Source organism: Somniosus microcephalus, chromosome 14 (genome assembly GCF_052327205.1).
Source record: "Somniosus microcephalus isolate GS21.2 chromosome 14, FLI_Smic_1.0, whole genome shotgun sequence".
Lineage (NCBI taxonomy): Eukaryota > Metazoa > Chordata > Chondrichthyes > Squaliformes > Somniosidae > Somniosus > Somniosus microcephalus.
Window position 1 is genome coordinate 70,685,260 of NC_141000.1, and position 15,012 is coordinate 70,700,271.

At 46.2% G+C, this 15,012-nt stretch overlaps 1 protein-coding gene across 2 annotated transcripts in view; it reads left to right on the top strand.

Moving 5' to 3' along the window:
• Positions 1-15,012, top strand: part of LOC147107543 (uncharacterized) — a 287,647-nt gene that overhangs the window by 207,217 nt on the left and 65,418 nt on the right. For both annotated transcript variants that reach the window (XM_086006636.1, XM_086006635.1), the window contains exons 8-9: positions 3,636-3,674; positions 13,414-13,492. In XM_086006636.1, the coding sequence (XP_085862762.1) occupies positions 3,636-3,674; positions 13,414-13,492 (118 nt within the window). The remainder of the gene's footprint in view (positions 1-3,635; positions 3,675-13,413; positions 13,493-15,012) is intronic.

Below are 15,012 nucleotides of genomic sequence, written 5' to 3' on the forward strand. Positions count from 1 at the left end.
GGCCTGGCCGACCTCTGGGCTTGGAGAGTGCGGACGCAGGATGCTTGATCTGAGCATGGCTGGAAGCAGTGTGCCCTGCAGGTGGTGGCAGCTGCACTGCAGACGTACCAGCGCTGGCATGTGCAATGGTCACCTGCCGAGAGAGGACACCTGCACCATGGTCGGACGACACACTGGCTCTCTGAGGGGACCGGCTCGGCTCATCCGCCACAATCGCATGCTCCACTGATTCCTGGCCTTGTATGGGACTGGAAGGGCCCGGGGTGATCCTAGCTGATGCAGATAGGGTGGCTGCAATGAGAGTTCGCGTTGCCTCAATCTGGGTGTGGACGAGGCCGGCAAGTGACTGCGTGGCAGCAGTGAGGACCTGTGAGCCAGGTGCCAGTGCTTTGGAGAAGCCCTGGACAGCTCTTTCCATTGCTTCGGACAAGGCCGGTGCCGACCGCTCCACTGCCTCGGACAAGCCCTGGACAGACCTTTCCAGGGATTGTCCGAAGCCCTGAACAGTCCTTTTCATAGCGGTCTCGAAGCCCTGGACAGTCCTCTCCATTATTGGCCCAAAGCCCTCGACAGTCCTCTCCATTGTTGCCCCAAAGCCCTGGAGAGTCCTCTCCATTGTTGCCCCGAAGTCCAACACACTCTTTGCCAGTGTATCTATTGACTGAGGCATCCTCCCCACTGCAGCCATCAGCTCAGTGTGCCTGAGCCGGGCCTGGGTGCTCATTTCAGCCAGGCGACGCACCTCCTCTGCACTCTGTGCAGCAGTCATCACTACCTGCCTTGCCCTCCGGGGAGACGGTGGCCGAACTTGCCTACCCCCCTTGCGTTGCTGCATGCCGCTTGTTCCGGCAACTGGCTGATCCTCAGAGCACCCCCCCTCCCCTCCAGGGAACTACTATCCCCAGTCTGTAGATGTGTATGCTCCCCTGAGATTGGAACGGATGGTCCGGCTTCCTCCTGATCCTCGCCTCTGGAGGCACTAGCACTGGCAGCTTCAGGGCGTTGAGCCCGAGTTGGTGATGCATCATCTGAAAGCAGGGAGGTGGAAGAGTGGCTTTAGCAAAAGGACAGGTTGGCGGAAAGGCATGCCAGATTGCGGCAAGGCTCTGACATGGCTGCACACTGAGGAAGCATGCTGGCGGGGGGACCAAGTGGAAGGAGACAGCTGAAAAAGGTGAGAGCCTTACCCTCGCTGTCGAGAATGGGGTCGGCAGCTGCAGTGGTAACAGGACCAGACAGACGTCCTCCAAGAATCTGGTGCACTCTCTCCTCGAGATCCGTGAGAGTGACCACTTGTGGAGGTCCGCCACCGGTTCGACGCTGGTCCTTTCGGATCGTCGCCAGCTTGGACTGCAGGGGAAAGAAGGGGAAGTTCTGTAACATGATGCCTAGAGAGATCATCTCATGCCCCCCTTGGCGCAAGAGCCCTTACATGAGGCCTTGAGAGATCATCGCATGCCCCCCATGGTGCAAGAGCCCTTACATGAGGCCTTGAGTGAAATGTCCATGTGTGTGCCCAGAAAGGGCCATGGGTGCTTGCTGACAGATGGCCATTGGGGCATCATGGCAACAGGGTCCTCGAAGTCAGGTGCAGATGGAGGGAATCAGAAGTTTGCATAACCAACACTCACCCTAACGACCCGAGTGAGGTCGTTGAATTTCTTCCTGCACTGAACAGGGGTCCTGGTCTCCATGCTGCTGGAGTTGACCCTCAGAGAAACCTTCCTCCAAGATCGCTGGTAAGCCTTTTGATTTGGCCTTTTGCCATGTCAGGATACAGAACATCTCGACGGCGCTCAACTGCAGACACCAACTGGTCCAGAACTTCAGTGCTGAAGCGCTCTGCTCTCTGTCTTACCTTCTCCATCCTGACCAAGTTTCTTGCGCCAGAGAAGGGCGAGCGCCGATTCTGAGGCCTACAGGGCGTTGAGTGTGGCAGCTCAGGCTGACTGACCCACCCCTTTAAGAGCCGGCCGGCGCCTGGAAGTCTCGTGGTTTCCGGTAATTGAGATCACCTGCACTGCGCCCGTCCGCGCTGATATTGGGTAGCGCCTGAACTTTTGCGCCTTAGGAGCCCCGTGCAACGTCTGATTTTGTGCCTCAATCCCCTTTGGGGGTGATGCAACCCAATATCTCGCCAGGCAGCGATAAGTTTCGTCTGGCTATAAACTTTGCGCAGCGCCAGTTCTAACGCCTCAAGCGGGGCTATACCCAATTTCTAGGCCTCCTTGTCTTTAAATCCCTTCTTCCCTTCATCCCACCATTGATGGCAGAAGCTTCAGCTGCCTGGGTCCAGCCACCTCTCCTCCTTTCTTTAGTACAGCACTGAGTGCTGCACTGTCAGAGGTGCTGCTTTTCAGATGAGATGTTAAACCAAGGCCATATCTGCCCTCTTAGATGGATTTAAAAGATCCCATGGCACTATTTGAAAAAGAGCAGGGGCGTGCTCTTGGTGTCCTGGCCAACTTTTATCCCTCAACTGACACCACTAAAACAGATTGTGTCGTCATTTATCTCATTGCTGTTTATGGGGCATTGCTATATGCAATATGGCTGCTGTGTTTGCTACAAAACAACAGTGACCACATTTCAGAAGCAATTCATAGGATTTGAAGAACTTTGGAACATCCTGAGGACATGAAAAGCACTGTATAAATGCAAGTTTGTGTGTTTATTCATTCGTCCTTTCTTTCTTTCTTTGACTTTCCCTCTCTAAAAACCTTCTTAAAATCTATCTCCAAACAACCTTTCGGTCACTCCTCCTAATCTTTCACTTCTTGGCTTGGCATCCATTTTCCTATCTATGCGGTACCTTGGTGAGCAACATGCCTTTGGAACTGATATTGCTGGAGCAAATATACTAAACACAAAGCTTCAACATTGCTTGAACTAATTATTTACAAGTCCTTTTAGACAGTCTTTCAAAGTCACACCTATTTTGAACGAGAGCTTTTAGCAAAAGTTATTAAATTCAAAAGCAGTATGCCAGGTCGAGATATGTACTCATCTGCAAATCATATGGATAATATAAACAGTTTGTACCATTTGTTTATCATTCTAAATCCACCAGGGATTGAAGACAAATATTTTATTTCAGCCTTGGGCTAGATTCTGAAGCATGATTGGTTAAGAAAAAGCCACATGAGGTCAAATGGTTTCCTACTGATTCACTCCAAATAGAGACATAAATCAGGAATGGAACAACATACTATTGTCTCATGATCTCACCGAATGATAAGGCAGTCACATAGAAGAGTGGTATTCCTTAATTAACATTTTATGTGGCAAAATCACTAATTTTGTAATTCTGTCACTAGCAATCTGACAATTGAAAATAAATTTCTGTGGTGCAACTCAATGATACGTATACATGGGCATTTGTTACTTTTTATTAACAATGCTTATTACTGTTTTTTGCAAAGCAAACATATTATCAGCTGAATTTATCAATTAATTGCCACCAAACAAGATCTCTGAAGCTTTTTTTACGTTTGTTACCACGTCTACTGCTGTTGGTAATTTAGCAGATTTCTGTTAATTGCAAATTGAACTTAAAAGACCATTTATTGTGTTATGTACTTCACAGTGATTTTAATGGTCTCAGCTGCTCTTTATTTCCCTTTCTTCCTTTCCAGCTGGATTACAGATGATCACGTTGCCTGGAGATTTGGCATGTAAGTATGGCTGATTTAACTCTGAGCTCACAGTACACTTCAGATCATTAACATTCTCTTTTGCCCTAAAATGTAGAAGAAGAAAAAAATCTAATAAAATTAGTTCACCGTAACTCTTTAAGTTTAAAGAACCACCTTAATGTACTCAAACTCCTATTGATAATTAAATATAGCATCCTTAAGTGATGTTTCCATTCTTAAAATGACAGTAATATTTTTTATTTGTTTATTTTATGTTGAAGTTGTCATACTTTAACATTTGGGTTTAGTGAAATAATTTCCTTTCAGACCGCCATTAACAAAGACTGCCTATTTCCACCTCCGTAACATCGCCCGTCTCTGCCCTTGCCTCAGCTCATCCGCCGATGAAATCCACATCCATGCCTTTGTTACCTCTACACTTGACTATACCAATGCACTCCTGGCTGGCCTCCCACATTCTATCCTACGTAAACTTGAGGTCCTCCAAAACTCAGCTGCCCATGTCCTAACTTGCACCAAGTCCTGTTCGTCCATCACCCCTGTGCTCGATGACCTACCTTGGCTCCCGGATAAACAGCGCCTCGATTTCAAAATTCTCATCCTTGTTTTCAAATCCCTCCATGGCCTCGCCCCTCCCTATCTCTGTAATCTACTTCAGCCCCACAACCCCCTGAGATATCTGCGCTCCTCCAATTCTGCCCTCTTGAGCATCCCATAGAAACATAGAAGATAGGAGCAGGAGTAGGCCATTCGGCCCCTCGAGCCTGCTCCGCCATTCAATCAGATCATGGATGATCATCCAAATTCAGTACCCTGTCCCTGCCTTCTCTCCATATCCCTTGTTCCCTTTAGCCTTAAGAAATATATCCAACTCCTTCTTGAATATATTAAATGAATTGGCCTCTACTGCCTTCTGTGGTAGAGAATTCCACAGGTTCACCACTCTCTGGGTGAAGAAATTCCTCCTCATCTCTGTCCTAAATGGCTTACCCCTTATCCTTAGACTGTGACCCCTGGTTCTGGACTCCCCGGCCATCGGGAACATCCTTCCTGCATCTAGTCTGTCTAGTCCTGTTAGAATTTTATAAGTTTTAATGAGATGCCCCTTTCATTCTTCTAAACTCCAGCAAGTATAAGCCCAATCGACCCAACCTCTCCTCATACGTCATTCCTGCCATCCCGGGTATCAGCCTGGTGAATCTTCGCTGCACTCCCTCCATGGCAAGAACATCCTTTCTCAGATAAGGCGACCAAAACTGCACACAATACTCAAGATGTGGTCTCACCAAGGCCCTGTACAACTGCAGCAAGACATCCTTGTTCCTGTACTCGAACCCTCTCGCTATGAAGGCCAACATACCATTTGCCTTCTTAACCGCCAGCTGCACCTGCATGCTTACCTTCAGCGACTGGTGCACAAGGACACCCAGGTCTCGTTGCACTTCCCCTTCTCCCAATCTATTGCCATTCAGATAATAATCTGCCTTCCTGTTTTTGACACCAAAGTGGATAACCTCGCATTTATTCACGTTATATTGCATCTGCCATGCTTCTGCCCAATCACCCAACCTGTCCATATCATACTGGAGTTTCTCAGCATCCTCATCCCTGATTATAATCACTCAACCATTGGCAGCCGAGCCTTCTGTTGCCTAGGTCCTAAGCTCTGGAATTCCCTGCCTAAACCTCTCCTCCTTGCTACCTCTCTTTCCTCCTTTAAGACGCTTCTTAATACCTACCTCTTTGCCCAAGCTTTTGGTCACCTGCCCTAATTTCTTCTTATGTGGCTTGGTGTCAAATTTTTTGGCTTATAATACTCCTGTGCAGTGCCTTGGAACGTTTTACTATGTTAAAGGCGCTAGATAAACACAAGTTGTTGTTGTTAAGTGACCATGGCCTAAAAATTCGGTTGCTTTGCGCCTCCCGTTAGCGCCCTAAGAGATTCAGCGGGAGGTTAGTGGCAGCAGTAACCGTTAGCTCCCCGCGGTGCTGCGCTGCTGGCGACGTCGTCGCCGTGCGCAGCGCCCCGCTCGCGCCCCGGCTGCGATCTTCGGTAGCGCCCCCTGACTTACCGCCGGACGCTACGCCCGATGGGGTCAGGTGGGCCTATTTGAGGCCAGGGCGGTGCTAATTAAAGGCGAGGTGCCGGGCAGCCATTTTTGTTGCTGGCCGCCTGCCAGCACCTCTCCCGTTGCCGTCCCCGGCCTCCTGACCAGCCACCCTGAGCCCCGGGTCGCGTTGTGCAAGGCCCCTTCCCTTTAAGAAGGGGAGGAAGGCCTGCAGTACCGCGGCGCGACATGCTGCAGCACATGGCGCTGCGGCACATAGCGGCGTGATTTCCCTCGTAGCGCCCTGCTTCCCACTTGGGGCGCTACCGATGAATTTCGGCCACGGGGGCGCTAATTTTTTCGGGGTGCTAAAAGTAGCGCCCCGTGAAGTTAGCGCCCCAAAGGGGGCACGACTCCATTTCTCCCCCCACATATCTTAAATCCTGACATGTAAGTGATGTATAGTCTCTATTCTGTAGGCCTCCCTTCAGAATGTTTTTGAGCAAGGTTCAAGCTATGCAGGGATCATGTTAATGTACAGGAAACTTTGAGTTATCCGGAGGCGAACCATCCGGCAAGCTTGAGCCACCGGCAAAAATCAGGAGCCGTTTTTTATTCTTTTCGTTGCTTTTTTTTTCCCAGTCAAGCACTGCAAGGTCTGTAGCTATAGCAACAGCTTCAGCTACAGACGCTTGCAGCTGCAGCCGAGTGTTTAGAAGCTGTTGCTAAGCAACAGTGTTTGTTGTCAGATAATCTCCGTATCTTTCAACATTAACTCTGGAGTGTCCGGCAGTTTTGAGGGAACGGCAGCAGCTCGGTCCCGTCGGTGCCGGATAGCACAAAGTTTCCTGTATTATAGGTTATTCTCAAGATTCCAATGGTATTGCACCAGTAAGTGGTGCTATAAACACACAGACCTGGAACTTACTAAAAACTTGCGCCATGACAATGGTGTATCTATGTCGTAAAGCTGTTTCCCAGCGCAAAACTCCAAGGAAAGTGACTTAAGCCAGTTCTTATGCTACTCCGTAAATTCCTGGGACTTTTGCGCTGCTTTGTGAGACCTTTGCTGAAACCCTCCAAAGCTTATTAGCATAACTCCACCCCCATTCAAAACAGCTGCGAGCACGAATTTTCCAAGATTCGCGCTGGTTTTCTTGTGTTGTCCTGTTATGCCGAGAAATCTAGGCGCCGGTAGGCCCAAGTTCACCTGCTAGCATTGGTTTTTTTTTGGTTCTCATACGATTCTCAGCCTGGGAGGACTATTCCAGCTTTGTAGCTTCATCTCTGCAATTTGGCATTGATTTTCCTGTTTTTTTTCATGTGTCTCTTAGTTTTCCTGACCAGAGTCCTATGAGTGTCAGAAGCTGAAAATTTTAGACCTCCCAGTTTGCCATCACCCCCAGCCTCCGTTTGTAGGCATCAGACAAAGTGCCTACCTGTTTAAAAATAGGCATTCATCATTACCTGGATGCAGTGAATGATGGTGTTTATATTAAGACCAGAAAAGATGATGTTGTTGCTACCTAGTCTTAATTTCACTATTCCTGAGATCACCTCTATTACCTGCAAGATCTATTATTACAGTAACAACAGTTAAGGATTGGTGATCATTTCTTTTGATTTCTCCCCCGAACTGCTTTCTTCCCCCTTCCCCAATCCAACAAAACTGCTTGAGAACCAGGCAGCTACGATTTTTCCCCTGAGAAGCCCATTATTCCCGGCTGCTGTAGACAACAAGGAGGAACAGAATCAGAGGAAGCGGGAATGGGTGCGATTGCACAGGAGGCATTTTCACACTATATGCCTGTATTTCCTCCCCACTCCAGAAGTACAGATACAGAAGTGTTCTTAAAGCCTGATGGATAGGCAAGGTTGGAATTGGCTGAGGCTCCTGAAGGAAACTATTCGAGATAGGTGGGATCATTGGCGTGTATTTCAGACCTGTCTCAAGGAAGTCTAATGTGCCAGCCAAATATCTGGGTCCTGCCTGTATAATTAGCTGGTTGTTGGGGGCGAGAGATACCTTGTGCAGTCTTGGCTGATGACCCCTGGACCCGTTCCGAGGGCCAGTGCTGAGGAGGGGTGCAATGATTCTCTCTTCTACAAGTCCGAACTGAGTCCACCATTGGGATTCTCAGATCATGTTTCAGGTGCCTGGCTCGGTTGTTATAGTACTCCCCTTCAGGAGGCTCCAGAATAATTGTGGTGTACTGTTTATTCCATAACGTGGCTCAGGCAAGAGGACTGTACATTCAGGAGCCTCGAGAAGAAATGCCAGATGAGAGCGCCTAGGCTGTGTATGAACTTTTCATAATTTCCAGGGAGCTGAGCACCCTCTCCAGCTGCCAGGAGCACCTGAAATAGTCTGATCAGGGACAGCATTTCAACTAGGCATTGAACATTACATGGCTGCACAAAAGATCCTCCATTACATAGGAAATTGACTACATCCCTGAACCTGAGAGACGCTCATATATATGATCCACTGCTATACCATTCCACATAGAAATTGCTATCCAAACAGCCATTATTTGTAATGACTTTAATGTACAAAAATACTGCATTATTTATTACTACAGAGAAGTCAGTCATTACACTATCACCGTTGTACTACTAATTATCAGCACAGTACTTCTTGCACGTGCCTATTTTGAGCTCCTAATTTCATGCCGCTTCTTGGTGTCATGCTAATGTCAGGAGCGACCGAACTGGCCGGCTGCTGCTGTAGAAGTGGATTCTCACAGAGTGCTTGTGGCAAGCTTCTCACTGAAAGCTCGTCTGCTGGCAACCAGCTTTTGCCGGCTCTTCCACAGTTGTTGCTTGGCCCTCCTGAGAGGATCACTTTTTAATGAAAACTCTGTGGATATTTAGGTACTTAGAGGTGTCCCACTGACCTGAGACAAAGCTACATCATCTAGGGCCAGCTGGGTGCCCGCTCTGCATGCATTGAACCACTAGACCACTGATTGGCACTCACGACTGTCTGACAGATGTCAGCCAAGCTATGGCTTAATACAATCTCTAATCATTCAAAACCCCTTAAAGATTGCACTTTTCACCATGTTGCCCAAGGTTGCAGTGTGGAGGCATCGGATGTCAGACAGCAACCCATGCTGGCTCCAGCACACTCTCGACCGGGAGCATTGTCATAGGCCTACTTTAGACTGCCACTACTCACAAATTGGCCCGTAGTGATTGGGAGCCCTCACTAGTACTCGAGCATCCCCATCTGCCCTGACATTTCTCGTACGTTATGGGAAGCTGCCCACAGAACCTCCACATGTTCTTAATAATCTGCTAGCATCCCCCTTTTAAAAGTAGGGCATTGAGATCAATGTCCACTGAATTCTCAGTCATTGGTGGATGTCACTGGGCCCTTCAATCCTCAACCACTGTCTCGTCGCCAGCTAACCTCATCAGTGCTCTGCTCACCTAGTGAAATTCCTTGACTTGAGCTATCTACAGGCCCACATGCTTTGATCTGTGCTAGTGTGCACATTAGATGTATGTGAGCAGGGTGCTAAAGGCTTAAAAGATGTTTGTGAGCTTGCAGGACTGGCTTCCTCTTCAACCTTATCCTCATATTCTGCGTCATCACCTCCTTGTTCTTGGGAGTAGAGGGACCTTTTGGCATTACCACATAAGAATGGTATTAATGTACTGCATGCCCACAAGAAATATAAATACTCACTTGATGATTATTTTTCAGAATTCCAATAAGGGCTTCTTTGTTATTTGGCTCTATGATGATCAAGTCTGATCATTCAGAAAGGATGACTAATAATCTGCTGTCATGGCCCTCTTGTTTTTCCATCACCAGTGTACTCCATAATGGCTCCCCCCAGGATCTGAATTGCTTCTTTGTCATAGTGGATCAAGGGTCTACTGCAAGGCTGCCCAAATCTCTATATATTGTGAGCACTGTTTTCCTAAGGGAGGGATGTAGTGATATTATACTTAGAGGCAAGACAGTTGTACAATGAAGTTGGCATTGACCGTGATGGGCATGTTGACAGTGAGGTGACAAGAATCAAATGGGTGTTTCAGTCAGTGAATAATGGCACCCTCTATGCACCAGCAGCTTGTGGACATTGCAATGAGACCAGTTGCGCACATGTTCCTATGTGGAGGAACAGTGCAAATGTTTGTGTGGGAACTGTGAAGTCTCACTTACAGCTTTCAGTTGCTCTGTGCTAATGTGCCAGCTATTAAGCATATTATGGTGCCTAGATGAGTCCTGGCAGAAGCATTCATCACTTACCTTGCCCATTCTTTTCACATCATTACATTTTTTGCGGCACTGAAATGCCATGTGGGGTTTTGGGGAGTTGCCATTAGTGTCACCTTTTCACTTCGCTGCTGCCACCAACTGAATTGCCCACTTCCCCCTTCCTCCAAACAAAACTGCCTCCTCAAACTCCTTTGCCTTGGTCCCTCTATCCTCATCTCCAATACCAAGTCTGAAGAGTTCATGGATTTCTTTGTCTCTTAAAATTTGAATTGTCCATGCAGCTGCCTCTGCTGCTGCCTCCTCCTACTCTCCCCACTGCTCCTGATTTCTCCAGCCTCCCACCCACGCTGGCTGTGATCCTCAGTCATTCTGCCGTTGCTCTTCCAGCTGCTACCCTTACCCTTTCCATGTTAATCTTTTCCATGAGATCTACCCCTGCTCTCTTGATTCCCTCACACTCAACTCCTAACCATTCAGCCAACCCTCCTCACTCTCATGCTTGCCAACAACTCATTACTCACCCAGAGTCCCTTTCAAAACTGCTGTTATCACACCCTCCTCAAAGAGCCTGCCCTCGATCCATTGGTCCTCTCTATTTGTAACGTCCTTTTAAGGCACTCAAAGCCTCCCAGCACTATGCATATTTCTCTCAAAACTCCTTATTCAAACCCTTTCAATCCAGCTTCTACCCTGCTCACAGTAATAAGACCTCCCTGGAAAAATTCATGGATTACACCTCTGTGACTGTGACTACAATGCATTATGCCTCCTTGTCCTTCTCAACCTCTCTGCATTTGATACAGACAACCTTGCCATCCTTCTGCATTGCCTAATGCCATTGTGCAGTTCCGTGGGAAGACCACTCCTACCTGTCCAAACACAACCAGTGCATCTCTAGCAATGGCTTCTGTTCCCTGCAGTCCCCAAGGTTCTTGCCTTGGCCTCCTTTTCTTCCTCATCTACATGTTGCCCCTCAGTTACATCATACCTCTCTATCACTTACTTAACCCCACAATGACCTCTGTGCTGTCAGACTGCCCGTCCGGTATTAAATTGTTAATGAGTCAAAATTTCTACAGCAGAACATTAGGTAGACCAAAGCCAACATTTATGGGAATTAATGTTGCTCCATTCTCACTGACTGCACCGCCCCCCTAGCCTCTTGCTCAGACTGAACCAACCCATGCAAAATCATGGCATGCCATTCAATCCAGAGCCGAGCTTCAAAGCACACATTCCAACCATCATCACGTCTGCAAAATTGCTTGCCTCCATCTCTACTTCACCCCTACTAAAATCCTTATCCATTCTTACGTCATGTCTAGGCTTAATTTCTCCAATATTCTCCGTGTCTGCCTCCCGTCTACCATTCCCCAAAAAGTCCAACTTGTTCAAATTTCAGCTGCTCACATCCTGTCCACACTAGCTCCTGCTCGCCCATCATTCCTGTTCTTGCTGATGTACACCGGTCCCCCAATGCACTGAAATTAGTATCCTTGTCCTTGTCCTCAAACCCCTCCATGACCTTGCCCCATCCTACCTCTACAACCTCCTCCACCCATACATTCTTCCCATACCCTTCGGTCCTCCGACTCTCACTCTCACTCTCCCATTAGTGGCAGAGCCTTCCGTTTCCTTGGCCCTATTGGTATTCCTTTCTTAAACCCTACCCCCATCCCGCCTCTCCCCTTCTCTCGCCACCTTTTAAATGTGTTCTCAAAAAACATCTTTTCACCGTAGCTTTTGGTCGCCACTCCTCTTCTCTAACTGTGGCTTGGTGTCTGTTCCTTCTTTCCTTATTATCTATTTTGTTGTTGCTCACCTCTCTAATGCACATTTTCTACATTACTGAGCTATATAAATGTAAGATGTTATTATAAGAATACAAGTTTTTTTTAAACATCACTGGAATTGGTCCACCAGTAGATCACGTTTCCCACAAAGTTCCATACGTTCCGTTGATGGTCGACCAGTTTGGCAGAGATGTGGAATTCTCAAGGAATTTACATGCAGGGTTGAATTTAACCCTTTATAGCAGCTTCAGGTAAAGCTTTTAATGATAGATTTCCAAGTTCTTGCCAGTGCAGTTTTGTAAATTACCTCTTCATGACTCCAGAAGTCACAATATGTGATTACATTGGTTAATTAGTAGGTTCATGTTTAAGTCATTACATTTTGGGCATATCATTGTCTTAAAGCTGAGGCCAATCCAGCCTTCTGCTGATGTCCCACATAGAGGGCGGAATCTTACCTGGAAGGCCAAGTTCGAGGCGGGACTGCTGGTTTTCGGGTTCCAGTCCCGCCCCCAGCGACATCTGACGAGCTGACGCTATTTCCCCCTGATTGGCCTTGTTAAGCCCGCCCTGCGGACTTGCCGGCCAATTAAGGGAAAGCCGGTGTCAGATGACGTCAGTTGATGACGCTTCATCTGCCGGTTTTCTTAAAGGCATATGCACCACACTTGTTTGACAGATGATTTGACAGTGTTTGACAGCTGCAGCTGAGCTTGCAGACGCCATCTGTCACTTCTCCCGATGAGATGAGCCTACACAAACACTTCACAGCTTGGCACCTGCAAAAACATCTAAACACATTAAACATTACTTTCATAACTTATCCTTACCTCTGATACTCACCAGTGTCCCATTGAATCCTTTAAACCACTTCTGCAGCTGTCATATATACACAAAAATTACAGTAGACCCACATCACGCCTCACTTACCCTAGCGGGGTTCCCCGATGTCGGGAAGCCTGCAGCAGCAGTGGTAAAATGGGAAAAAGCCTCTTAACTGCCTGTTGCAGTTAAGTGGCTGTAATCCTCTTCCCACCTCTAGGAGTCGGGACCCTGCGCAAATCGGGGACCCAACTCCCGGGAAGATTGGTTGGAGGCAGGGTGGGAGCGGGTTTGGGACCCGCTCCCATTTTGGGGGATTTTCCCAGCAGTCTCGCCTCCAGACACGCCTCCTCAGGGCTGGTAAAATCCAGCCCAGACACTTTCATTGGATAGCAATCAGGTGTGGGAACACTGGTTGAATTTCTCCCTTCCGTAACCCAGGGACACTGAATCCAATTGTAGCACCACACCACTACACCAGCTCAGTCTATTGTACTGTGTTGTTCAGTTGTCACGCTTTCATGTCTCAGACATGACTTGAAAAATATGTTTCTGCATCTAGTTTTATTGACTGACATAAAATATCTTAAAACATTGGTGAAAAATCTCTGTATTTTACTATACGTACAATTAAGAAATCTCTGCTCTCCATTTTTCAACCACCTAAATGTTTCATTCTCATGATACAATAGTGATAATACACAAATGGATCATCCCTAGCAGTGTAGTGATAAGTTGCTGTTGCAGAGATCAGTTTGTTTTAAGAACAATTGAATGCCCTTGCCTTTAGAAAAATGGTGCTGTATACCTTAAGAGATGTTAAAACTGTCACATTGTATTTGTTTTATTATTTTCTTTAGATGGTACATCCCATTGTTTGTCCTCATCTTTCTGATGATGTCCTGCTACCTTCACATTTTCTATGTGGCTAAACAAAGGGTAAGAATCCAGATTTGAAACTCCTGAAATAAAATAAAGTCTTGCAAAAATCAGTCTTCAACTTATATGGTTGTTTCTGTTTGAATCTATTTTCCTCTATTTAGGAAGCAAGTACAGTAATCATTCTTCATGTTGGTGCTTTTTTAAATGATTGATACCTTGACCATCTATCATGCTAATTAACTCTTCAGCTGTCCATTATGTTAATAATATGGTTATCAGCTGAAATTATTTGCTTGTTTTGTTTATTGCTTTCTGGAATAATTTGTGGATTGCATCAGTTTCATTTGCATTTTATTTGTAGTATGTAAAATTGTATTAATACTGCAATCATTGGATAGCTCAGGAACCTAACAATGGACTTGGGAGATATTTGATTAAAACCTGATGAAACAAAGAAAGAATTAATTTGCATTTACATAGCAGCTTATCACTTCTCCCACTAACGCCACAGAGAGCTTGATCTACAATAAATTGCTTTGAAGTTCAGTCTCTGTGTTGTGTAGGTGAACTTTTATTTTATGCTGCATGTAGTGTTTTCATTGGTCAGTTTTTAATTCTACCAAAGCTGTTAGTCACTGTCCATTATTTTATTTTTAAATCACGGAATGCCTCTGTAGTGCACTATTTTCTTGAGTGAAGAAAAACACTGTAGTGGTGTCAAGTAAAATGTAACACAGAATTTTGACTTTTTCAGATCTCAATCTGGGTTTGTGAATGTGAAGGTGTTTGGGGGCATTTTTTTTTTCATTCCTCTGCAAAAGATTTAGTAACAGCACATGGACTTTTAAATTGTGGTAGTCAGTCTGACCCTTATGGTATACATCTTCTGATGGCATATTTGTAAGCAAGTCACGTATTGCTATTTTTTTCAAGATTCACTCCATCTTCCCACCCTTCCACCTCTGTGTTATATTACCATATAAGCATGACTTTTGGACTGCAACTGTAGCACCATAGCATTTAAGCCAGTGCTGCACTGAAAATAATTGATGGCCCTTGAGTAATGATTTTTTTTTCTAATTGCTGGATAGCCATGGTCCTAATGGAAGGGGCCACTATGTGAGTTTCCGCCATCTACAGGATCAATAAAACTAACAGTGCCTGGCCTGGGGAGCTTGTGCATTTTTCTGAAAGCCTCTTTGTAATAATAGATTGCCTGGGGTTGCATAAGCTGGTGCCTCCTGCAGAGTCGACACTCAGACATCCTATCCACCAGTGTACTCTGCTTAATTTCTACAAAAAGCCTGGCAAGATCAGTGTTTTGTTTGTGCCTACTTTATTGTTGCCCTCTTGCTGCAGTCAGTGTAATATGCATTTTTTAAACAGTTAAGCATTTTAAGAATAAAGAATAGCTTTATTATATTTTTTTTTACCACAGACGGCTCTAGTATAGGTGTGTAACACAGTTGCCACACAAGGTTGATTGAAATGTGTGCAAAATATTTTTTTTCCTGGGGATGGTTGGCTATTTTGATTTAATTATAAATATTTGTTTATTATGGTGCATCTTGCTCTCT